Source organism: Chiloscyllium punctatum, chromosome 36 (assembly GCF_047496795.1).
Source record: "Chiloscyllium punctatum isolate Juve2018m chromosome 36, sChiPun1.3, whole genome shotgun sequence".
Taxonomy (NCBI): Eukaryota; Metazoa; Chordata; class Chondrichthyes; order Orectolobiformes; family Hemiscylliidae; genus Chiloscyllium; species Chiloscyllium punctatum.
This window is the reverse complement of record NC_092774.1, coordinates 9,480,707-9,506,560: the sequence shown is the minus strand read 5'-3', so window position 1 is coordinate 9,506,560 and position 25,854 is coordinate 9,480,707. Positions and strand designations below refer to the sequence as shown.

At 49.7% G+C, this 25,854-nt stretch overlaps 1 protein-coding gene across 3 annotated transcripts; it reads right to left on the bottom strand.

Moving 5' to 3' along the window:
* Positions 1-13,845: 13,845 nt before the first annotated feature.
* Positions 13,846-17,720, bottom strand: LOC140460222 (uncharacterized). Of its 3 annotated transcripts, none has more exons than XM_072554647.1 (2): positions 17,609-17,720; positions 13,846-16,159 (listed from the first exon to the last, which is right to left on the bottom strand). In XM_072554647.1, exon 2 carries the CDS (start codon positions 15,847-15,849, stop codon positions 15,064-15,066), a length of 786 nt encoding a protein of 261 aa, XP_072410748.1. In that variant the 5' UTR covers positions 15,850-16,159; positions 17,609-17,720; the 3' UTR covers positions 13,846-15,063. The 3 variants fall into 3 exon arrangements, with proteins under 3 accessions (XP_072410748.1, XP_072410749.1, XP_072410747.1); XM_072554648.1 differs by having other exon boundaries at positions 17,074-17,712; XM_072554646.1 differs by having other exon boundaries at positions 17,198-17,712.
* Between the last annotated feature and the right edge of the window lie 8,134 nt (positions 17,721-25,854).

The following is a 25,854-nucleotide window of genomic DNA, read 5'->3' as shown; positions in this document are numbered from 1 at the left end:
GAATGAATACAACAGGTGAGTGAGTGAGTGAGTGAGTGAATGAGTGAGTGAGTGAATGAGTGAATGAGTGAATGAGTGAATGAATGAATGAATGAATGAATGAATGAATGAATGAATGAATACTATGAAACTCCTAAACGCATAGCTATCTTTCCTTAGAATGCCTCCAATCCAGCTTTCCGCCCCTGCAACAGTTCTCCAACCAATGTCTTGTCGTGAGTGACATTCTCCGGGACGGAGACACCCTCCCCGTTCTTCCTGATGTCTCTGCAGCCTTCAACGAGGTTGAGTACACCATCCACGCAATGCACCTCATCCAACGGCTCCCAATTCAGCGTTCTCGACAACGGAGCTTCGTTTTGAATCAACTTTAACGAGGCCAAGTCACAGAGCCAGAGAAACGGGCCCTTTGGCCCAACCAGTCCGTGCCGACCCTAATCCCACCTAAGCTAGTCCCACCTGCTTGCTCCTGGCCTCTTGTTCATGCCCTTATCCAAATGTCTTTTAAATGTTGTAAGTGTACCCGCATCCACCACTTCCTCCGGCAGATCGTTCCACACGCAAACCCACTCTATATAAAAAAAAAGTCGCCTCACGTCTTTTTGAAATTTCTCTCCTCTCTGCCCCTTTGTCTTGAAAGCCCCCATCCTCAGGAAAAGACACCTGTCATTCACCTCATCTGCACCCCTCATAACTTTATAAACCTCAACACTCCAGTGAAAAAAACTCCCAGCCTCTCCTTATAACTCAAACCCCAGCAGTATCCTGGTAACTCTCTTCCGAACCCTCTCCAGCTGAATAATATCCTTCCTATAACATGCGCACAGTACTCCAGAAGAGGCCTCACCGATGTCTGGTACAAGTTAGGACAAGCTTCTCTCCCCTGCAACAAATGACAGCAACAAACCCAGGCAATTGATTTACAGATTAACCCGGTCGATATTTACTTTCCTTTGTTACCGGTGTTGAGAACGAGTGAAGGACTTCCATCAGTTTTCACAGCATCAACTCTTGGTCTTTCATCTCCGTCTGGTTCCTGACCATCACTTAACCTCGCTCTGTGTCCCCGTGAACAATGCTCGCTTCATTGAACAGGGTGTTCGCTCGCCTGTTTCCCCTTTTTATCACAAAGCTGCGACATTCAGTTCGAAATTCTTTCGAACAGAGTCTCCTGCGCGAGCAGTTTTCGAGCCTTCCTTAAGAGATTTGATTAACTCCCGGCGTTACGCAAAAGCCATTCGCCGTATCACTCATGAACCTGCTGGTGTTTCAGCAGGTGGGAGAGCTGAGCGAATCCCTTCCTGCACACAGCACAGGCGAACGGCCGCTCCCCGGTGTGAAGCCGCTGGTGTATCAGCAGGTTGCACGACTGAGAGAATCCCTTCCCGCACACAGAGCAGGTAAACGGCCTCTCGCCGGTGTGAATGCGCCCGTGTGTCTCCAGGTGCTGCGAGCGAGTGAACCCCTTCCCACACTCGGGGCAGACGAAGGGACTTTCCCGGGTGTGGGTACGCTGGTGTCTGTGCAGGTGGGATGAGTCGGCGAACCCTTTCCCACACTCGGCGCAGGTGAAGGGCCTCTCCCCAGTGTGACTGCGCCGGTGAATCTCAACCTCAGATGGGGTTCTGAATCCCTTCCCGCAGTCCCCACATTTCCACGGTTTCTCCATCGTGTGAGGATCGGGCAATCGGCTGATGCTGGTCGTCTACATAAAGAGAACACACATCAGTTTCCCCCCCTGCTATGAATGATACAAATATTCATCAGCCGGTGTAAGCTTTTTTCATCCAGTCCCTCTCACTCAGGATTGTAACTGGTTCAAGGCCCTTCCACAGTCAGTGCGCTGAAACGTGCTTACTCCTGAGTGTATGGGCATCTTGGTACTCTTGCAGTCTCATCAATGTTTGAAATCTTTCCCACAAACAGAACAGACAAAGGTACTCCTCCCAAAGACTGATGGTACTCAGGTCAGTTTGAATCAAGTGACTCCGCCAGATCTTGAAGTGATGTTCAATTTGCGTTTCCAGTCTGGGAATACTCTCATTTTAAGATTCTGCAAATGGAGATTACAAACCCTGTCAGTACGGGATAGAAATGCATGAACAGACATCTCTAGTTTCTGCAGAACATGGTTTCCCCTTCTTCTCAATCGTTGAAAATGTCCCATCCCACATACCCTCTCCCTCTGCCTCCACCCATCGCTTTCCATCAGTCCATTTCCCCCGTCTCTCTCTCTCTCTTTCTATCTCTCTCTATACTTGGGATGGGTTCAACACTCCAGCCCTTCTTATGCAGAATGGAAGTTAAACCGATCATTTTCTCTTCTGATTGCAGTGACCCTAAAACTCCCAGTGAATCAAAATGGGTCATTTTATCTGTCTCGGGAAATGCCTGCAGGTTTTGGTATCTTCGAACTGACTTGCTCACAAACGCTATCGTAGAATCCCTACAGTGTGGAAGTGGGCCATTTGACCCATCAAGTCCATACCGCCCCTCTACCTATCTCCTGTAACCTTGCACTTCCCATGGCTAATACACCTAATCTACACATCTTTGCACTGTGGGAGGAAGCCACGCAGACATAGACTTCACACCTCACGTTTAAAAACCTGAGCTACCTTGAGAATGTAATTTAAAAGCAGTTCTGGGATTTATATATCAAAGAACAGAAACCAGCAGATCCCATTATAAAAGATGAAATTATGGAGAAAGTGAGGACTGCAGATGCTGGAGATCAGAGCTGAAAAACGTGTTGCTGGAAAAGCGCAGCAGGTAAGGCAGCATCCAAGGAGCAGGAGAACCGACGTTTCGGTCATGAGCCCTTCTTCATTCTCCTGCTCCTTGGATGCTGCCTGACCTGCTGCGCTTTTCCAGCAACACATTTTTCAGTAAAAGATGAAATTCTCAATCTAAGATTGTTTACTGTACATGACACTGGGCTCCTTTGGCTATATATTCTGTGAACATGATCTTAACCTCCATAACCACCTGATGAAGGAGCAGTGCTCTGAAAGCTAGTGCTTCCAAATAATCCGGTTGGACTGGAACCCGATGTTGTGTGATTTTTAACATAGGACATTACAGCACAGGACAGGACCTTTGGCCCTTGATATTGTAGCGACCAGTGAAAAGGGGGAGGACATGCAAACTCCTCCCGGACAGTCGCCCAAGGGTGGGATCAAACCCAGGTCCCCACCATTTGCAAAGCAGCAATGCTAACCACTGAACCACTGTGCTGCAATGTTATTGCACACCTCTGGACCAGGTGGGATTTGAACCTCAGGTCTCCCTACCCTAGGAGGTAGAGACATTATCACTGCAGGAGCCTACCTGTAGCCTTGGGGCCTCCAACTTGCGGGTGAATCTTCCCCATCCACCTTCCAGGGTTTCCGTCCTGATCAGAGCTTTACTGATCCCCACCCCCCCTTCCTAAGTGTTACTCCTTATTTATTATATCCTCTCCCCTCCCTCCTCGAATTGCACGGCTAGAGTTGACTCCAGTGTCTCTCTGCCCCAACATCCCAGCGCCTCTGACTCCAGTAGCCATCACTCCCTGTACCACCTCAGCACAGCTTCCGGGAACAGTGTCGCGCACGCTCAGTCAGGCCTCCCGGGGCGGAGACCCGGGGATTGATGCACTTGCGCGGCACAACCGCAGCGATGGAGATAGGCCGTATTCACACGCGCGGGGCGTGCTGGGTAACCTTCCCTCCATGCGTTACATTGCAAGTGCAAACAAAAAATCTCTGGCAGGGCTGGGAGCAAGACATTCCTGAATTTTTAAAACCAGTTCCGAAGTTCGAAGGGTGGAGTTTGAGACTATCAATCAGCACAGCCCGTGCGAAACCCGCAGCAAATAATTTATCTCTTGGGAAACATTTACGTTGTCCACTGAATCGTTCAACATTGTCAGTGTTTGGGTTCAAAGACAGAACTAGCTGGAGAAACGCAGGCTGCCCCCTGTCTTTCTAAATGCAAACGGTCAGGAGGTTGGAAGGTGCCGTTTAAAATCTTTAGTGAATTTCCGAAGTGTGTTTTAGATTAGATTAGATTAGATTACTTACAGTGTGGAAACAGGCCCTTGTTAGCGCCTGACAGCGCCAGGGACCCCAGTTCGATGCCAGCCTTGGGCAACTGTCAGTGTGGAGCTTACACGTTCTCCCACAGAGGCCAGACATGTGCCGGCTCGGAGGAGTAGACAGTGCGGAGTTATGCGGGCAGGGTGTGGGTCTGGGTCGGATGTCTCCCGAGTCTGTACAGACTTGTAAGGGCCGAATGGCCTTTACCTGGACAGTAGACATCCTCGGACCCTAGATAGTATATATTACTGCTTCAAGGCATCAGTGGTTGAGAGAGTGGATGCATGTGTATGTTATTTTGTCCTGGATGGTTATAGAGTGAGAGAGGTCTCCAGCACAAGAGGGAGGCCCTTTGGCCCATTGAGTCAAAAACAAGCAACGATTCGACTCCTATTTACCCGCACTTGGCTCACAGCCTTGTTTGCCTTGATATTATTAGTGCATATCTAAATATTTCTTAACTGTGACGAGGATTTCTGCTTCCACCACCCTTAGAAGCAGCGGGAGGTGAGATGGCTGAGCTCACAAACAACCACAAGCAACTTCATTTGTGCCGGGTGTGTTTTCGTTCCCCGATTCCTCCGTTTTGACAGGGATCCTTGATGCAGCGCTCAAGTCATTCTCACCTTACCTCTGGAATTCAGCTCTCTGTTTGAACTGAGATTGTAATGAAGTCAGGAACTGAGTGGCCCTGGCAGAATCCAAACCGGTTGTCACTGAGCAGGTTATTGTTGAGCAAGAGCTGCTTGATCGCTCCTGTTGGTAACCACGTCCATCGCTTTCCCGATGGTGGAGGGTAGGCTGATGGAGCGTCCAGTTTAGTTTGCCCTGCCTTTTTGTGTGTCCAGGACACATTTGGGCAACTTGCCACTGCGTCAGGTTTGTGCCAGCGTTTTAGCTAGACCGGAAGAGCTTAGCTAGGGCTGAGGTATATCTGGAGCAGAATTCTTCATCTTTGGTAAATTCAGCGGAGTGGGGGGGGAAGGAATGGAGGATTTGTAAACACCAAACTCACACCCATAAAAAGTGTTTGTCTCTTTTTGAATTTCTAACCTAAAGTTGTCTGCAATTTTACAGCAGAGTGGAACCAGAGGATTGACAGATGGGAAGGTGAAGTCAAACGCCACGTTGAGACTTGACTGGGGGGGGTCACTTATTTCTTCACGATCGGAATGTCATTAGTCTTGGAACATGAAAGGACAAAAGGTTTGTCTGCTCTGCCTACGGGTGGGGATTTCAAGTATTAGTTTGAATGGAAAAGCGCTGTAATTCTTAAACGTGGTTAGGTCAACTCCAGGTAAACTGTGTTCAGTCCTGAGCAATTAGCCTCAGTCGAGGTCGCTTCTGAGGGAGTGTAACAGGCTTACCTGGTGACCTCCCAACTGCAAGTGCTAAAATGCAAAGGGACATTTCACAAACAAGTCATTGTGGCACAGAAGGGGTTTACCTTAAAACGCGTCTACCAACAGATTCAAGAGCAGCTTCTTCCCCGCTCTTATTGGACTTCTGAATTGACCTCCCAAATTACAAACGTAATTATTGCTCTTAATATATTACTGCTTCGAGGCATCAGTGGTTGAGAGAGTGGATCCACGTGCATGCTATTTTGTCCTGGATGGTTATAGAGTGAGAGAGGTCTCCAGCACAAGAGGGAGGCCCTTATTGCTCTTCATGCACCGCCTCTGAATCTATTACCCTATTCCTCCCTCTGATCTATTACCCTAATTATCTCTGTATGGCATAATCTGCCTGTACTACATGCAAAACAAAACTTTTCACTGTACCTAGTTATTTGGGGCAACACTACATCAAATTAAAAACTCAGCCCATTGAGTCCAAGTCTCTGGGGGCAGAGAGACTGAGTGTGACGGGGCTTTACAGCTTTGGGAGAGCGAGAGGGGATAAATATTTATAACAATTTAGATTAGTTGGTAAATTACTAACTCCGGTCTGACCGTGATGATGTCTGTGATGCCCTTCTACAGAGAATTCAAAAGGGGAGAGGTTACATTCGGAAGGCTCAAATCAAACAACACAGCAAGTCATTTGAGACATCAGGACCTGAATATCATCAGCCATTGCATATGGAAGGGGAAGTGCGTATCTCTTTGTTCTGACTTTGAGGGTGCATTTTAAGGGTCAGTGTGGCTGGAACAAGTACTGAGGGACGGACACACACACACACACGTGTGAGAGTGTTCCAGTGCAGCAGAGAGCGTGGAAGCACCTTTCACCAGTTACACAGCCTGCAGAAAATAAAACACACCATTCAACATGTCTGCACCCAAGGATTGAACCTGAAGAGACGGATGGACACCCCAGCTCCATGGTGAAACCGTGGAGACGCGCGGACTGCGGGGAGGGATTCGATCACCCATCTCGGCTGGAATTTCACCGTCGGACTCACACCGGGGAGAAGCCGTGGGAGTGCGGGGACTGCGGGAAGGGATTCAATTATCACGACCCGCTGGAAGCCCATCCACACTGGGGAGACGCCCGGACGTGTGCTCCAAGGGCGGGGAATGCGTTCGCTCAGTTGGCCCGGCCTGATGTCACACCCTTCTCGAAAGCAGCTCTCAAACTTTCAAACCTATTGTCGAGCTTGCCCTGCGTGCACCTTCTCCGCACCTGGAACATCGCATCCCTCGCACTGTTCTATCGCCCTCTGGTCTCTGTGCAGCACGATCTGCCTGTACTAAAAAAACTTTTCACCAGCCCGTCAGTGTCTTGATTATTAAGCAACAGGACTCCCGATTACGCATGTAACAGGACCAGTCAATGTAATCGGTCTCTGGGCATTGCCCTGACAGGGTCCTCCCATTAATGACGACACAGAAGTGGTTGGAAAGGCTAGAATTAGCCAGGATTAACCCAAGAGTCCACAGAGGGTTGAGAGCGTGGATGTGGGAATACTGCGTGTGAGAACAGGCTTTGGCTACACATAGAGAGTAAAGAAAGTGGGTTATTTTACCACTGCAGAGGAGTCGTGATAAGAATTCAAAGTCATGAACGATTCCGACAGAGTAAGTGAGGAGAAAGTGTCTCCAGTACGACACCGAGGTATCGAAGGCTAAGTGCTGGAACGTGGGATTAGAATACAGAGGAATCTCGATATTCTGAATATTAATTGCCTGAATTTTGGATTATTTGAGGAAGATCTCAAGGTCTCATAAAAGCGTTCCATCAAAGTGGTGTTACCAACACTGGTGCGACAATCACATCTTCTGTTGACAATGGTTAAAAGTGAAGTTGGCTTACTCGAAATGCTGCCAAGAAGAGTCCTGGGCATTGTTGGGAGCCCAGGCACCACTTCCAAATGACTGACCTCCCTCCCTCTCTCTCTCTCTCTCCAAACAAAGACAGACAGAATGACGGTCTGGGCAAATTCAGAGCACTGAATATTCTCAAATACAGACCCCTGATCATCTCCCCAACATTGTCCTGTACAGGGCAGGGCGGGCTCTTGTTGACTGGCCCACGGTGCTGCTGCCTACTCTCCTGAATGGGGAGTGGACTCGCTCTGTCGATCCCACTGAAGTGAAGCAGCGGCAGGGAGAGGCTACAGCGATGCTGCAGGTCCCTTGGGCACAAGTGCGTGTCTGCTCAGGAACAACCCCTGAGACAGAGGGAGGGAGCAAGGCAAGGCAGAGTGAGGAAAACAGGAGACTTCAGAAAACTCCCGAGTCCCAGAAGAGAGGCATTGAATCAGTCATCTGAGTAATCAATTATCCGAATGAAATACTGCCCGCCCATCTCGTTCCTCTGCAGTTAGGTGCTTGCTTTCGACTGGCACAGACCCCCGATGGGCTGAAGGGCCTTTATCTGTGCTGTAGATCTCCATGGCTCTGAATAGGAGGGGACTTTGCAGAAGAAAGGAAGATTAGAAAAGGAGCAGTAGTTTGTGTAATGGTGGGCTTGAGAGTTTTGTCCCCCCCCCACCCCACTCAGGTTGGGGGAAGACGGTGAATATGAAGATGAAAGAGAGACCACCACAAACATTGCCTGTGAATGTGGGAGTTTGCACAGTCATTGGTTTTGTAGGAGTTGAGAGACTCGGAATCGGGCCTCCTGGGAAAGGTGAGCTCTGACAGGTTATAACTGGAGAGAAACAGGAGAAAGGTACGAGTGGAGATTTAAATAAAAAACACCTTGGGCGGCGGGGGGGAAGCTGCCTGTTGATTCACGGTATCTGATCGGATGGCCTCAAGGTAGTCTTAGTGACACATTTCATGAGCTCCTGACACTTGTGACAGGGACCAGCCCACCCCCTCAAAACATATTGAGAAGACAAACCTCTTCTTATTTTAAAGGCATCGCATTCCAGATGCAATTCCATTGGTCAAACTACCAGGCTTGAAGCAAAACACACTTTATTCTTATACTCTTGTTCAAAGAATGAAAACATTGGAATAACTTAACTCTATTAGAAAACACAACAGAATAATGGATTTCTTTACGACTGAATAGTCACAGTCCCAGGATAGTATAACGTTCATAAACACACCCTTGGCAAAGGCAAACTTAGTAAAATAGATTGTCTCGATTAGATTAGCTTAGATTCCCTACAGTGTGGAAACAGGCCCGACAAGTCCACACCAACCCTCCGAAGAGTAACCCACCCAGACCCATTTCTCTCTGACTAATGCAACTAACACTATGGGCAATGTAGCACGGCCAATCCACCTGATCTGCAAATTTCTTTTTGGGTTGTGGGAGGAAACCAGAGCACCCAGAGGGTGCTCTCTCTCTCTCTCCCTGTCCCTCACTCCCTCACCAATGACTGTGCAAACTCCCACATTCACAGGCAATGTTTGTGGTGGTCTCTCTTTCATCTTCATATTCACCGTCTTCCCCCAACCTGAGCAGGGGAGGGGGGGAACAAAACTCTCAAGCCCAGAGGAAACCCACGCAGACACGGGGAGGATGTGCAAACTCCACACAGACAGTTACCCGAGGCTGGAATCGAACCTGAGTCCCTGGCGCTATGAGGCTGCAGTGCTAACCAATGAGCCACCGTGCGTCCTCATGCAATTCTACAGTCCAGTCAGCAAAACATCAAGAGAAGCCTCTGAGACTGAGAGGGTGGCAGGGACAGATGTACTGCAGCTTCCAAACTCGGTTTCAAGACCCCAGCAACTGCTCCTAAAAGACTAAAACCCAAAATTCCTGGCTCTGGGGCGGGAGCTTGATCCCACCCACTCAGGCTGCTTCTATTGTTCCAACTTCAAAACAAACAAAAACAATCCCAAGCCCTCTCAAGCTGTTTACTTTATTGGATTCAAATAGACTGTTCGGTACTCCTGTCTTAAAACCTCTCTTCAAAACAAAAACCCAGAACCTGTTAAAGCCATAGTGTCAGCATACAATGAGAGTGGGGGAGACACAGAGAGCACAGAAACAAGAGTAGATCAATCTATTGCACCAGCTCTGCCACTCAGTTAGGTTGTGCTGATCATTTTCCACCTGCATTATTCCCATCATGTCATCAGTGCCCAGGAAACTATTGATTTCTGTCTCGAACATTCTCAGTCATTGGAGCGTCCAGAAACCTCTGGTTTGAGAATGCCAAAGAGTCGACATCCTCAGAGTGGAAAAAGGTCGTCCTTAAACGACTTGCTTCTTACTAAATCCACTGGTTCCACACGCTGAAGCCAGGAGCAATGTACCATGAACATCCACCTTGTGAGAATCTTGTATAGATGAGATAATCAATCATGCTACGAAGCCCAGCTGAAGGTAATGGTGCACAAATAGATCACAGGTTTTATCTTTTTGGTGTTTAGTTAGGATGGTAGTCACTGAATATAATCACATGAGGCTGCCAATGTTCTTTTAACAAAATAGTTGATTACACAACAAAAATCCTGTATATATAGAGTCATAGGATTGTACAGCATGGTAACAGACCCTTCGGTCCAACCCGTCCATGCCGACCAGATATCCCAACCCAACATAGTCCCACCTGCCAGCACCCGGCCCATATCCCTCCAAACCCTTCCTATTCATATACCCATCCAAATGCCTTTTAAATGTTGCAACTGTACCAGCCTCCACCACTTCTTCTGGCAGCTCATTCCATAAATGCACCACCCTGCGTGAAAATGTTGCCCCTGAGGTCTCTTTTATATCCTTCCCCTCTCACCCTAAACCTATGCCCTCTAGTTCTGGACTCCCCGACCCCAGGGAAAAGACTTTGCCTATTTATCTTATCCATGCCCCTCATAATTTTGTAAACCTCTATAAGGTCACCCCTCAGCCTCTGACGCTCCGGGGAAAACAGCCCCAGCCTGTTTAAGCCATCTCCCAGTGATGTCCTTTGCAGATACTCAATCCCAGTAAAGAGTCATCTGACCCATTTTTAAATGTTGCAGCTACAGCTCATCCCTAATTGCCCTCCAGGTGGTAATGAGTTGTCTTCCTGAACATCTGCAGTCCTTGTAGGTGTCAGATCACCTACGATACTGTTAGGAAACAAGTTCCAGGATTTTGACCCAGTGATGGTGAAAGAATTTGCAATGCGCTTCCACGTTCAGGGTGGAGCGTAGTTTGGGAAGGAACTTGCAGAAGGTGGGGTTTCCACAAGCTTGCTCTCCTTGTCCTTTGAGATGACAGAGATCGAGGGTTTGGAAGTTGGAAGGAGTCGTCTAATTGCACTGCAGTTTGGAGATGGTGTTTCTGCCACGGTCCATCGGTGAGGAGGGAGTGAACGTCAAAAATGGTGGATGCAGTGCCAGTCGAGTGGGCTTTACATCTCTTCTGTTTCATTCACCGACAGAAGCTTTTACCATTGACCTTTTGTTTCCACACAAGCTTCTATACACCTTCTGTTTTTGCCTTCATCAGTTTCTTGGCTGGATTCTAAGTTGCTCCCAATCCCCTGCGTACCATGTCTTATTAGAATCCCTACAGTGTGGAAACAGGCCATTTGGCCCAACCAGTCCACACCGATCCTCCGAAGAGTAACCCACCCAGACCCAGTTTCCTCTGACTAATGCACTGAACACTATGGGCAATTTAGCATGGCCAATTCACCCTGAGCTGCAAATCTTTGGACTGTGGGAGGAAACTGGAGCACCTGGAGGAAACCTACGCAGACACGGCGGGGAGAATGTGCAAACTCCACACAGACAGTCGCCCCCGAGGCTGGAGTCGAACCTGGGTCCCTGGCGCTGTGAGGCAGCAGTGCTAACCAGCGTTCTTACAATCATACAATCCTTTGAAATAATTCAATCTTTAAGTCCTTTTGCTGTCTGAAGTAGATTTCTTTTTCCTGTCGCATACAAAATCCTCTAAGAAATGAATTTTTTTTTGTAGACCAGGTAGTGCTTCTTCAAGTAAAAGCTGCTGATGGTTGATTTTCTAGCCCTTTAGTGTATCTAGCCAATCCGTCGTAACAAATTGCTGCTCACACAGTTCATTCCAAATCTGTACAACAGAAACTGTGTGTGCCTCTCACATCTAATTAATCAAACACTTTACAATGTCATGACCATTAATTCCTGAAGCAATCCTTGAGATTTTCAGGGAAAGGTGGGCGCCGCAGGGAGTGATTAGATTAGATTCCCTACAGTGTGGAAACAGGCCCCTCGGCCTGACCAGTCCACACCGGCCCTCTGAAGAGTAACCCACCCTGACCCATTTTCCCTCTGACTAATGCACCTAACACTACGGGCAATTTAGCATGGCCAATTCACCTGACCTGCACAGCTTTGGACTGTGGGTGGAAACCGGAGCACCCAGAGGAAACCCACGCAGACACGGGGAGAATGTGCAAACTCCACACGGACCGTCGCCCAAGGCTAGATTTGAACCTGGGTCCCTGGTGCTGTGAGGCAGCAGTGCTAACCACTGAGCCACCATGCCGCCCCAAATGTGTAGTGCAGTGTAGTATTTCCCCCTCCAACTCTATTTTGATTTAATCCCTGCCCTCCCCTTCACTGTTTTGATCACACAGGATTGCCCTTTGATGTGAAGGGCACTGCTTGTCACTGGCCACTCTTTTCAGAGTGGCGGAAATTGAAGAAAGATTTGTACGCCTGTTGTCTTTTCACTGTCTCTCTCACTCCTGCAGACACACAACATGGGTGCTGGGGGGGGAAAAAGAAACAACAAAACAAAAATTCCCAAAGCTCCCTGAACAGCAAGATTACTAATTGCCCGTTTTCATGACATCATATGAAACCCAAAACAGCTTGATCCCCATGATGCTCGACTCCAGAAACCTATCTCACACAAACTCCAGAAATTTGCCCTGCACGGTATTGGTGCTGGCTAGGTTTACCCAGTCTATCTGGAAACTGAAGTCACCCCTTGTTACCAATGGGACAGGCACATCAGTTCAGATTAGGCATACAGACAATCTCCTCTAGGACGTCACATCTCCCCGAGTGGAATCGTCTCATTCTCAACCTGGACTTTTAGTTTTGTTGCCGTCAACGATTTCTGCGTTCTGTGGTTGTAGGACAACTTGAGAACTTGATGAGAGGAGTCCAGCCCACGATCGTTTATTTCTTGCACGTGCAGCGGGACCTGGTCTTATTACCGTGAGGCGTAAAACCTCTTCGGGTGGATTACAGAAACCTCAGATTCTTACATAGAACATCACAACATTTATACACTACTTCCCACCCTGCTCTGCCTGGGTGTCTCACGTTATCTGCTGTTTTGTACAGAGGTCAACGCTCTGCTAGTATGGCTTCTAGGCTCCTCGTCTCGACTGTCTTTGTGTCCTGATTGTTCTGTACATTTGTTGCGGTTCCCAGTTGCTTTGCTATTACTAATGACAGGACGAAAGCCTTAACCCTTGGCTCACTCAACCCCTTCAGCGTCCCCCACTCGGCCTACCCCAATGGTAGTGAACTTACTGGTAATGCATTTCCCTTTGCGTCACCCATTGGCCAGCTGTCAAGCGTAGGGGTTGGAGAGGCGCTTGGGTATGCCACCTGTACAGAATGGACCAGTGCAATAAGCCCCTGCTCTCCGACCCCTGCGTTCTCCAACTCTCAACTCCTTACCATTCTCCTGTGTGTCCTTGCGGCGCTTTCGCCCAAGTAGTTCAGGTATACGACCAATACCAGCTGAGCAGTAGTCAGAACAGATGATCCTAACTCATGGATAGACCTGTCCATTTGATCCCCAGTGACAGAGCAGTATGGCATGGAAACAGACCCTTGGGTCCAACCAGTCTCGGCTGAGCATCATCTCAAAGTAAAGTAGTCCCACCTGCTTGCACTTGGCCTATCTCCCCCCCCCAAACGTTTCTCCTGTAAATCGTTGGAACTGCACCCACATCCACTTCCTCTGAAAGTTCAGTCGACTCGCAAAAACAATTGCCTCTCGTGTCTTTTTAAAAAAAATGTCTGCCCTCACCTTAAACAATGCCCCCCTTAATCTTGAAACGCCCCCACCCTAGGGAAAAGACTCTCGAGATTCACCCCCCACGCCCCAGTGAAAAAGGTCCCAGCATCTCCTTATAGCTCAAAACCCTCTGTCCCCGGCAACATCCTGACACATCTCTTCAACTGAATAATATCCTTCTGATAACAGGGCGATAACTGGACACAGTACGGCAGAAGAGACCTCACCAACGTGACGTTCTCAGCTCCTCCACTCAAAAGGTCTGAGCAATGAAGAAAGTGAGGACTGCAGATGCTGGAGATCGGAGCTGAAAATGTGTTGCTGGAAAAGCGCAGCAGGTCAGGCAGCATCCAAGGAGCAGGAGAATGAAGAAGGGCTGATGCCCGAAACGTCGATTCTCCTGCTCCTTGGATGCTGCCTGACCTCTGCGCTTTTCCAGCAACGCATGTTCAGCTCTGAGCAATGAAGGCAAGCGTGCTAAGTGCCTCCTTCACCACCCTGTCTGTGTGCGACGCAAAGAGTTATGTACCTGAACCCCCTCGGTCTCTCCGTTCTACAACAGAACCCAGTTCCTCCCCAGCAAATGGGGGGGGGATATCGTCTATTTGCTCTCACTTGATGCTGCAGGCTGGTCTTACTGGAAGGCTGTTGTCACTTGTGTGTCACCGCAAATCTCCGCACACTGTTCAGGCAGCAGTGGGGTTACACAGGGACAACGGACTCAGACACTCTTGTCAGGCTGTATGCCATCACCCTGAAATGTGAATTGTTTCTCAACTTGAACCTGGCGCCCCTCCCCCCGCCCCCAACCTCTGACTGAAGAGGCTTCTCCACTGCATCTGCTAGTAGCTCCTGAGTAGTCTGACCTCTTTGCCCTTATTTTCTGGCTCTTTCCCCTCCCAGCTTGCCAGCAGCTTCCACATCTGGGTTCCTCCCACCTGAGTCCTTCAGGTCCTGGAGTCTCATCCACACCTGTCCCACACACTGCTCTGACCATAGTTGGCAAATTAAAATGTGACTCGTTTGTTGCCGTACCCCATTAACACGATATTACAGCAAGGACGACAGTTGTAGAGTCAGAGAGATGGACAGCACGGAAACAGACCCTTCGGTCCAACCTGTCCGTGCCGACCCAGATCTCCCAACCCAATCTAGTCCCACCTGCCAGTACCCGGTCCATATCCCTCCAAACCCTTCCTATTCATATACCCATCCAAATGCCTCTTAAATGTTGCAATTGTACCAGCCTCCACCACATCCTCTGGCAGCTCATTCCATACACGTACCACCCTCTGGTGTGAAAAAGTTGCCCCTTGGGTCTCTTTTATATCTTTCCTTCTCTCACCCTAAACCTATGCTCCTCTAGTTCTGGACTCCCCCACCTCAGGGAAAAGACCTTGTCTATTTATCCTATCCACGCCCCTCATAATTTTGTAAACCTCTATAAGGTCACCCCTCAGCCTCCGACACGCCAGCTGCTCTACTCAAATACACAACGTACAAGTTGGAAACAGTCGTCATACTTAATACACGGCAAAATTTTAAACTCCAGCCTGGCCATAGGGGTGATTAACTGTCAAAGGAACAGACCCCATAGTCCAGTCTTGAATACCATTGATGGGAAGCATCACTCATGAACTTGCTGGTGTCTCAGCAGATGAGAGGACTGAGTGAATCCCTTCCCACACTCCGAGCAGATAAAAGGCCTCTCCCCGGTGTGAACCCGCCGGTGTCTCAGCAGTTCAAACGACTGAATGAATCCTTTCCCACATTCCGAACAGATGAACGGCCTCTCGGCCGTGTGAATTCGCTGGTGTCTCAGCAGTTGGAACAACTCGGCGAACCCCTTCCCGCACTCCGAGCAGACAAACGGGTTCTGCACGCTGTGAATCTGTTGGTGTCTCTGCAGAGTACAGGACCGGGTGAACCTTTTCCCGCACGTCACACAAGGGAAAGGTCGCTCCTCGGTGTGGACGCGCTGGTGTCTCACCAGGCTGGACGACCGAGTAAACCCTTTCCCGCAGACGGAGCAGCAGAACGGCCTCTGACTGGAGTGGACGTACCGATGTCTCAGTAGATCCCGCGCGCTTTTGAAGCTTTTCTCACAGTCAGGACATTTATAAAGCCTCGTATCGGTGTGAACAAGTTGATGCGAAGTGAGGTTACTTAAACAAGTGAATCCCTTCCCACAGCCAGTGCAGGTGAATGGCTTCTCCCCAGTGTGAACTCGCTGGTGTTCGGTGAGTTGAGATAAACGCGAGAATCCCTTCCCACACTCAAAGCAGGCGAATGGTTTCTCGCCGGTGTGACTGCGCCGGTGAATCTCCAGCTCGGACGGGGTTCGGAATCCCTTCCCACAGTCCCCACATTTCCACGGCTTCTCCATGATGTGGGCGCCCTCGTGTCTCTCCATGCTGGATCAGTTGAATCCTCGTCCAGGCACACGTGGTAGTTCTCTGCGCGGGGAATGGTGCGATGTATTTTTCAGACTAGTTGAAGCGATTTCTGCAATCAGTCCATCGAAACAGTCTAAGCAGAGTGTGCAAGTCTCGGCGCTTTTCCAATCATACTGATGTTTGAAATACTCCCATGGGGAAGACAAATAGTTCTCCTTCCATATTCAAAAGCTGACGATATTCAGTAACTGATGAACTGAATGACTCTCCAAGATCTTGGCTTGATGTTTGGTTTGTATTTTGTGATAAGATTTTGAAACATCATCACTGTGAACACAGGATAGAATTTCAGAATGGACAATTCAACTTACTATTAAATATTTTTCTCATCTGGCCCCACTAAAGCTGTAAATTCCCATCTCACTGTGGCCTAGAGGTATCGTCATGACACTATTGATACAGAGATCCAAGTAGTGCTCCAGAGAATGAGGTTTGAATCAGCCATGGCAAGTAGTCAAACTCGGAATTCAGTAACGAAAATAATCTGCAACTAATGAGTCAAATGGTGACCATTTGTCAGAAAAAAAGCATGTAGTTCACTAATCTCCTTAAGGGAAGGAGATCGCTGTTCTTACTTGGAATGTGCTATATGTGAGGAAAGATCCTACAGCAATAATGATTGACTCAGAGTCATCCAGCATGGAAATAGACCCTTTGTTCTAACCAGTCCACTCCAATCATAATCCCAAACTAAACTGGTCCCACCTGCCTGCTCCTGGTCCATATCCCTCCAAACCTTGCCTATTCATGTACTAATCCAAATGTCTTTTAAATGCTCTAGATTATGATCTTAGATTAGATTACAGTGTGGAAACAGGCCCTTCGGCCCAACAAGTCCACACTGACCCGCCGAAGCGCAACCCACCCATACCCCTACATTTACCCCTGACCTAACACTACAGGCAATTTAGCATGGCCAATTCACCTGACCTGCACATCTTTGTGACTGTGGGAGGAAACCGGAGCACCCGGAGGAAACCCACGCAGACACGGGGAGAATGTGCAAACTCCACACAGTCAATCGCCTGAGGCAGGAATTGAACCCGGGTCCCTGGCGCTGTGAGGCAGCGGTGCTAACCACTGTGCCGCCCTCCTAATTGTAACCACACCCACCATTTCCTCAGGAAGGTCACACCACACACGAAACACCCTCTGTCTTTTTTCAATCACTCTCCTCTCACCTTACAAACGTGCCTCTTGGTCTTCAAATCCCCTGTCCTAACTGTTAGACGTTCGCAATACATGATGGACTGGCCAGAGAAAACCTCATCCCATGAGTGATGAAGAAAAAAAAGAAGCACTTGCCTCTCTCTGTTTGTACCAGAAGTTTTGCCTAAGCACACTCCAGGCACGCTTGACCTTCACGCTGCCGCTATTTCTTAATACGTTGGTTACTAATTTTACTGATGGCGGAACCCGTCCCGCTCTCCGAACCATAAATTTCGTTCTCAAGAGGTCAGGCGAGAGCAATGGCAGCGCCTTTACCCACCATCCCTCGCGGTGGGGAATGCCCCCTATCCAGGCCACGGGAGAGCAGGTGCGCAGGCGCGGTACCACCCAGCGGCCGGAGCATGCGCACTGACCGCCAACACCAGGAGGGGGCAGAGACGCCGTGTTTTTCATCCGCCGGCGGTGAGTTTGCGGGACCGCGCGGTGGTGGTGGGGGGGGAGCGTCGGCGCCGGCGGAGGGACCGGCAGGGTTTACTAAACACTTACTAAGCAGCCCGAACCTCGATGGGCCACCTGCGGGCCGGGGGTGGGGAGGAGGCGGCGGGGCCTTTTCACGGGATCAGCGCCCGCCGAACGGCCGCCATCTTGGATCCGCGGGGGGTGGTGTTGGGAGCGGAGCGCATGCGTGGCCGGGCGGGTGACGTCACCGGTCGTGGGTGGGGACTCCGGTGGAGTCGCGTTGGGTCCTAGGGACCGTCCTCTTCCCCACTCCCCAATGTCACCCAGGGACAGTGAGGGCTGCAGATGCTGCAGATCAGAGTCCAGGTTAAAGTGGTGCTGGGGAAAAAAAAAAAGCACAGCATAAAAGCAAAGCACAGGCAGCATTGGAGGGGCAGGAAAATCGACGTTTAGGGCAAAAGCCCTTCATCCTTTCCCATTCCTTCATCGGCCAGGGCACCGAACACAGGAATTGGGAGGTTATGGTGCGGCCAAATGGGACATTGTTTAGGCCACTTCGAGAACGGTGTTAAGTTGGTCGTCATTGATGGGCTTGGAGAGGTCCAAGATGGAGGAGGTGGGGGGGCGTGGGAGGTGTCAGCGATGGTCCAGGTGAATTTAAGGTCGGGGTGGAATGTGCTGGTGAAGTTGATGAACTGCTCAACCTCCTCGCGGGAGCACGAGGTGGCACCGTTGCAGTCATCGGTGTAGCGGAGGAAGGGGGGGGGGGGGGGGGGAGTGGTGCCGGTGTAACGTAGCCTTTCCGTCTCCATCTATAATGACCGACTGAACACTGACGTTTTATTCACAAACCCACCGACTCCCACAGCTACCTGGATTACACCTCTTCCCACCCTACCCCCTGCACAAATGCCATCCCGTATTCCCAATTCCTCCGCCTCCGCCGTATCTGCTCCCAGGAGGACCAGTTCCGCCGCAGAACACCTCAGATGGCCTCCTCCTTTTTTAAAGACCATAATTTCCCTCCCCACGTGGTTGAAGATGCCCTCCAACGCATCTCGTCCACGTCCTGCACCTCCACCCTTGAACCCCAACCCTCCAACTGCTACAAAGACAGAAACCATCCCCACCCCAGTCCTCACTTTCCACCCTACCAACCTCCACATAAACCGTGGGCGGCACGGTGGCACAGTGGTTAGCGCTCTTGCCTCACAGCACCAGGGACCCGGGTTCAATTCCTGCCGCAGGCAACTGTCTGTGTGGAGTTTGCACATTTATTCCTCTGGGTGCTCCGATTTCCTCCCACAGTCCAATAGTGTGCAGGTTAGGTGAATTGACCATGCTAAATTGCCTGTAGTGTTAGGTGAAGGGGTAAATGTAGGGGAATGCTTATGGATGGGTTGCTCTTCGGAGGGTTGGAGTGGACTTGTTGGGCCGAAGGGCCTCTTACCACACTGTAAGTAATCTGATCTAATCTAAACTGCATCATCCACTGATATTTCCGCCACCTACAAACGGACCCCACCACCAGGGATCTATTTCTCTCCCCAGCCCTATCTGCCTTCCGCAAAGACCGTTGCCTCCGTGACTACCTGGTCAGGTCCACGCCCCCCCCGCAACAACCCACCTTCCCCGACCCATTCCCCAGTGGTAGTTGTGCCCTCTAGTGGATTCATGGAGGCGTCAATACAACGCAGTCGTCCTGCCCTCATGTTATCAGAAAATTGTGTAGTAACAGAATATTGAAACTAATGGGGCTGGAATCGCATTATAACCAACATGCGCTTTGAAACTCACTGCTAATCACATTACAGCGAATTTGTGATACCGAGACGCGCGTTATCGCAAGACGACCTGCGTAATGTATTCACTGCGACCGTCCTGTGGAGGCTTCCCCCTCCATATTTGACGATAAGGCCGTTGAGCGACCAATGACAAAGTTTAAAAGACACTTGGATGTGGACCCGGATGGGAAAGGCTTGGAGGGATGCAGGCCAGGAGCTGGCAAGCAGCTAGGAATGGCTCAGTTTGGGATTGTGCTTGGCGTGGAGAGAGTGAAGGCTGCGGGTGCTGGAGGGTCAAGAGTTGAAAAGTGGGGCGCTTGGAAAAAAAGCTCAGCAAAGTCAGGCAGCATCCGAGGAGCTGGAGAGTCGACGTTTCAGGATTCTGGGTCTTCCAAGATGGAGGAACGGGAAAAAAAACACTGTGGCTGTAAGAGCTGCTCCCTTTTTTTAGTTTGAGGTATTTTAGGTGTTGGAGGTGATTTCCTTGGATTCCAGGGGTTACTGATTTATATGCAGTTGCATCGTTTTGGAACTTTGGGGAGAAAAGGATCAAAAACGACACTTTTAAAAGCAGGAAGAACAGACAAAAGGCAGCGACCACACGGTCAGTGAGGGGGAGAGAGAGAGAGAGAGAGAGATAACCTGTACTTTTAACGGACACAACAGTGAATCTGCCTTTGCTGTTTGAGTTCATGCACCTCTGGACATTGGAGTGTGAAAAGGAGGAATTAACAAACAGCAAAATTCATAGCTGACCTTGGAGGAGCCCGAGTGGGTGAGCTCACAGCAGAGGAACAGATAAGTGCATAGTTTATTAACGAGTAACCTTGCTTTAAGTCTGCAGTAGCGAGTTGAGTGGGTTCTTTCTTGATTATGTGTTGTATTGAGACCTGTCTCTTAGAGTCATCGAGATGTGCAGCAGGGAAAGAGACCCTTCAGTCCAACTCATTCATGCCGACCCAGATATCCCAACCCCAACCTAGTCCCACCTGCCAGCACCCGGCCCATATCCCTCCAAACCCTTCCTATTCATGTACCCATCCAAATGCCTCTTAAATGTTGCAATTGTACCAGCCTCCACCACCTCTTCTGGCAGCTCATTCCATACATGTACCACCCTCTGCGTGAAAATGTTGCCCCTTAGGTCTCTTTTATATCTTTCCCCTCTCACCCTAAACCTATCCCCCTCTAGTTCTGGACTCCCCCACCCCAGGGAAAAGACCTTGTCTATTTATCCTATCCATGCCCCTCATAATTTTGTAAACCTCTATAAGGTCACCCCTCAGCCTCTGACGCTCCAGGGAAAACAGCCCCAGCCTGTTCAGCCTCTCCCTGTAGCTCAAACCCTCCAACATCCTTGTAAATCTTTCCTGAACCCTTTCGCAACATCTTTCCGATAGGAAGGAGACCAGAATTGCACATAATATTCCAACAGTGGCCCTAACCAATGTCCTGTACAGCCGCAACATGACCTTCCCAACTCCTATACTCAATACTCTGACCAAGAAAGGAATGCATACCAAACACCTCCTTCACTATCCTATCTACCTGCAATTCCATTTTCAAGGAGCTATGAACCTGCACTCAAAGGTCTCTTTGTTCAGCAACACACCCTAGGACCTTACCATTAAGTGTATATGTCCTGCCCTGATTTGCCTTTCCAAAATGCGGCGCCTCGCATTTATCTGAATTAAACTCCATCTGCCACTCCTCAGCCCATTGGCCCATCTGGTCAAGATCCTGTTGTAATCTGAGGTAACCCTCTTCCCTGTCCACTACACCTCCAATTTTGGTGTCATCTGCAAACTTACTAACTGTACCTCTTATGCTTGCATCCAAATCATTTATGTAAATGACAAAAAGTAGATGACCCAGCACCGATCCTTGTGACACTCCACTGGTCACAGGCCTCTAGTCTGAAAAACAACCCTCCACCACCACCCTCTGTCTTCTACCTTTGAGCCAGTTCTGTATCCAAATGGCTAGTTCTCCCTGTATTCCATGAGATCTAACCTTGCTCACCAGTCTCCCATGGGGAACCTTGTCAAATGCCTTACTGAAGTCCATATAGATCACATCTACCACTCTGCCCTCATCAATCTTTTTCATTACTGCTTCAAAAAACTCAATCAAGTTTGTGAGACATGATTTCCCACGCAGAAAGCCATGTTGAATATCCCGAATCAGTCCTTGCCTTTCCAAATACATGTACATCCTGTCCCTCAGGATTCCCTCCAACAACTTGCCCACCACCGAGGTCAGGCTCACTGGTCTATAGTCCCCTGGCTTGTCTGTACCACCCTTCTTAATGTGGCACCACGTTTGCCAACCTCCAGTCTTCCGGCACCTCACCTGTGACTATCGATGATACAAATATCTCAGTAAAGGGCCCAGCGATCACTTCCCTAGCTTCCCACAGAGTTCTAGGGTACACCTGATCAGGTCCTGGGGATTTATCCACTTTCGGACCCCCTTCCCCCCCCACCTTATCCCGGATCCAAACCTCCAACTCGGCACCGCCCTCTTGAACTATCCCACCTGTCCGCCTTCCTTCCCACCTGTCCGCTCTGACTTATCACCATCACCGCCCGACCTCTATCCAGCCATCGCATTCCCAGCAACCTTCGCCCCCAGCCTCTCCAACCCCCTCCCCCCTCCCATTTATCTCTCAGCCCCCTTGGGGCACCCCCCTCAACATTCCTGATGAAGGGCGTATGCTCGAAACGTCGATTCTCCTGCCCCTCGGACGCTGACGTGCTTTTCCAGCACCCCACCCTTTGACATTCACCTGCTCTATCCTCCTATTCCCTAGCCTCACTCGCTCGTAGTACCGGGAGTAATCCAGATGTTCCAACCCTCGAGGACCTCCTTTTTAAATTCCTGCCTACCTTTCTATATTCTCCCTTCCGAATCTCATCCTTTTCCCTTCCTACGTCGTTGGTTCCAACGTGTACAATGACCTCCTGTTGGTCCCTCTCCCCCTTGAGAACATTCTGCGCCCTCCTTAATCCTGGCACCAGGGAGGCATCACGTCATTCTGATTTTTCGCTGCTGGCTGCAGAAACATCCGTCTTTGCCTCTGACTAGAGAGTCCCCTATTACAATCGATCGCTTGGAACCTGAGGTACCCCTCATTGCATTAGAGCCTGTCTCGATACTAGAAACCTGGCTGTTTGTGCTAAACTCCCCTGAGAATCCATCACCCCCTACCTTTTTCAAAACTTGTTTGAAATGGGGATAGCCACAGAAGACTCCTACACTACATACCTCCCTCTCCTACCTTTCCTGGAGCTAACCCATCTATCGGACTGTATCTGCGGCTTTTCCCCCTTCCTATAACTGCCATCCATCACATCCCCCTGGCTCCCGTAAACTGAGCACTGCCGCTCCAAACGATCCCTGCAATCCGATAGGATTCGCAACTAAAAGACAGATTCCTGCAGCCATGATCCATCAGTAACATGGGAAACTCTCCCTAAATGACCAACGGAAGAGCCCATCACTCTATTAAAGGCCATCTTTGCTCCTTCACAGTCGACAGACCCAAGAAATAGCCCTGATTTTTTGCTCTAAAAAGACTGTGCTCCGGGGCTAACTTAGTACTTATGGTTTATATAGGGCGACCCCCCCCCCCCCCCCAAACGTATCTGCGAGTCCAGTTACTATGGTTTCAGTTACTTGCAGCTTACTGCAGCTCAAACATATTACAGGGAATGTTCCAGAACCAGGGACCATGAGGCCGCCGGGAAGTTAAGTTTCCCATTTAAGTTAAGGGGATCACACCTCTCCGCTGTTTCGAGGTTCTGCAGATACAGGGGAACGACTGTATTTTTAAAATTTAATCAAATTGAAAGTGGACTCGCAGGTCGATAGGATAGTGAAGGAGGTGTTTGGTATGGTCTCCTGGGGAACTATAGACCGGTGAGCCTGACCTCGGTGGTGGGCAAGTTGTTGGAGGGAATCCTGAGGGACAGGATGTACATGTATTTGGAAAGGCAAGGACTGATTAGGGATAGTCAACATGGCTTTGTGCATGGGAAATCATGTCTCACAAACTTGATTGAGTTTTTTGAAGCAGTAACAAAGAAGATTGATGAGGGCAGAGTGGTAGATGTGATCTATATTGATTTCAGGAAGGCATTCGACAAGGTTCCCCATGGGAGACTGATTAGCAAGGTTAGATCTCATGGAATACAGGGAGAACTAGCCATTTGGATACAGAACTAGCTCAAAGGTAGAAGACAGAGGGTGGTGGTGGAGGGTTGTTTTTCAGACTAGAGGCCTGTGACCAGTGGAGTGCCACAAGGATCGGTGCTGGACCCTCTACTTTTTGTCATTTACATAAATGACTTGGATGTGAGCATAGGAGGTAGTTAGTAAGTTTGCAGATGATACCAAAATTGGAGGGTGTAGTGGACAGCGAAGAGGATTACCTCAGATTACAACAGGATCTTGACCAGATGGGCCAATGGGCTGAGGAGTGGCAGATGGAGTTTAATTCAGATAAATGCGAGGTGCTGCATTTTGGAAAGGCAAATCAGGGCAGGACATATACACTTAAAGGTAAGGTCCTAGGGAGTGTTGCTGAACAAAGAGACCTTGGAGTGCAGGTTCATAGCTCCTTGAAAATGGAATTGCAGGTAGATAGGATAGTGAAGGAGGTGTTTGGTATGCGTTCCTTTATTGGTCAGAGTATTGAGTATAGGAGTTGGGAGGTCAGGTTGTGGCTGTACAGGACATTGGTTAGGGCCACTGTTGGAATATTATGTGCAATTCTGGTTTCCTTCCTATCGGAAAGATGTTGCGAAAGGGTTCAGGAAAGATTTACAAGGATGTTGGAGGGTTTGAGCTACAGGGAGAGGCTGGACAGGCTGGGGCTGTTTTCCCCGGAGCGTCAGAGACTGAGGGGTGACCTTATAGAGGTTTACAAAATTATGAGAGGCAGGGATAGGATAAATAGACAAAGTCTTTTCCCTGGAGTGGGGGAGTCCAGAATTAGAGGGCATAGGTTTAGGGTGAGAGGGGAAGGATATAAAAGGGAGCTAAGGGGCAACTTAATCACGCACAGGGTGGTGCGTGTGTGGAATGAGCTGCCAGAGGAAGTGGTGGAGGCTGGTACAAGGACAGCATTGAAAAGGTGGATGGGGACAGGGATAGGAAGGGTTTAGAGGGATGTGGGTCAAGTGTAGGCAAAGGGACGAGATTAGGTTCGGGATATCTGGGGTCAGCACGGACGATTTGGTCAAAGGGTTTGTTTCCTTGCTGTGTGAACCCATCGGGAACGGTAAAGACCTTATGCCCGAAACGTCGACCCTCCTGCGTCTCGGCTGCTGCTGCCTGACCTCCTGTGCTCTTTCCAGCTCTTTCGACTCAGTTCCGCTTGGCACAGACTGGTCGGTCCGAAGGGTCATTCTCTGCGCTGTATGGGTATCTGTGGTGATTTTTAACCGGAGGGTCACCACAGCCTGGGCGGGGGGAGAGACTCCGATGGGCGGCCGCAGACGGTGCCGTGGTCCCCGGCCGTTCAGCGTGGACAGGGAAGCAGGGCCGCGTGGCTGGGAGCATCCCCTTTGGGGTTCGGCGCTCACCGGAACGCTGGTTTCCGGGACCCGGATGAGCGGGAGAACGCTGGGTAGGGGGGGTGTTGTTGAGAATGTGGCACGGGGTGGGTCACACCGGCTGAAGTAGGATTTGGTCGTGCGCTTAATCCCAGAATCCCCGTCCTGTGTGTGTGTGTGTGTAGAGTTTGATGCGGAGGTGTTAGACTGAGGTGTGTAAAGTCAAAAATCGCACGGCAGCAGGTTACGGTCCAACGGGTTTGTTTGAATCCGTCAGAGCTTGGTACCCCCACCCCCACCCAGCTCCTTCCTCGGGCAGCTGACAGAGGCTCGGAAAGCTTGCAGTTTCAAATGACCGTGTTGGAGTGTAACTCAGTGTCATGTGGTTTGTGACCTTGTGTTGAGATTGCACGTTCTCCCCACGTTTGCGTGGGTTTCCTCCGGTTGCCTCCCACAACCCAAAGATATGCAGGTTGGGTGGATTGGCTGTGTAAAATTACCCATGGTGCCCAGCAATGTATAGGTTAGGGTGGATTGGCTGTGTGAAATTACCCATGGTGCCCAGGGATGTGCAGGTTAGGGTGGATTGGCCGTGCTAAATTACCCATAGTGCCCAGGGATATGTAGGTTAGGATGGATTGGCCGTGCTAAATTACCCATAGTGCCCAGCGATGTGCAGGTTAGGATGGATTGGCCATGCTAAATTACCCATAGTGCCCAAGGATGTGCAGGTTAGGATGGATTGGCCTTGCTAAATTACCCATAGTGCCCAGGGATGTGCAGGTTAGGATGGATTGGCCATGCTAAATTACTCATAGCGCCCAAGGATGTGTAGGTTAGGATGGATTGGCCGTGCTAAATTACCCATAGTGCCCAGCGATGTGCAGGTTAGGATGGATTGGCCATGCTAAATTACCCATAGTGCCCAAGGATGTGCAGGTTAGGATGGATTGGCCTTGCTAAATTACCCATAGTGCCCAGGGATGTGCAG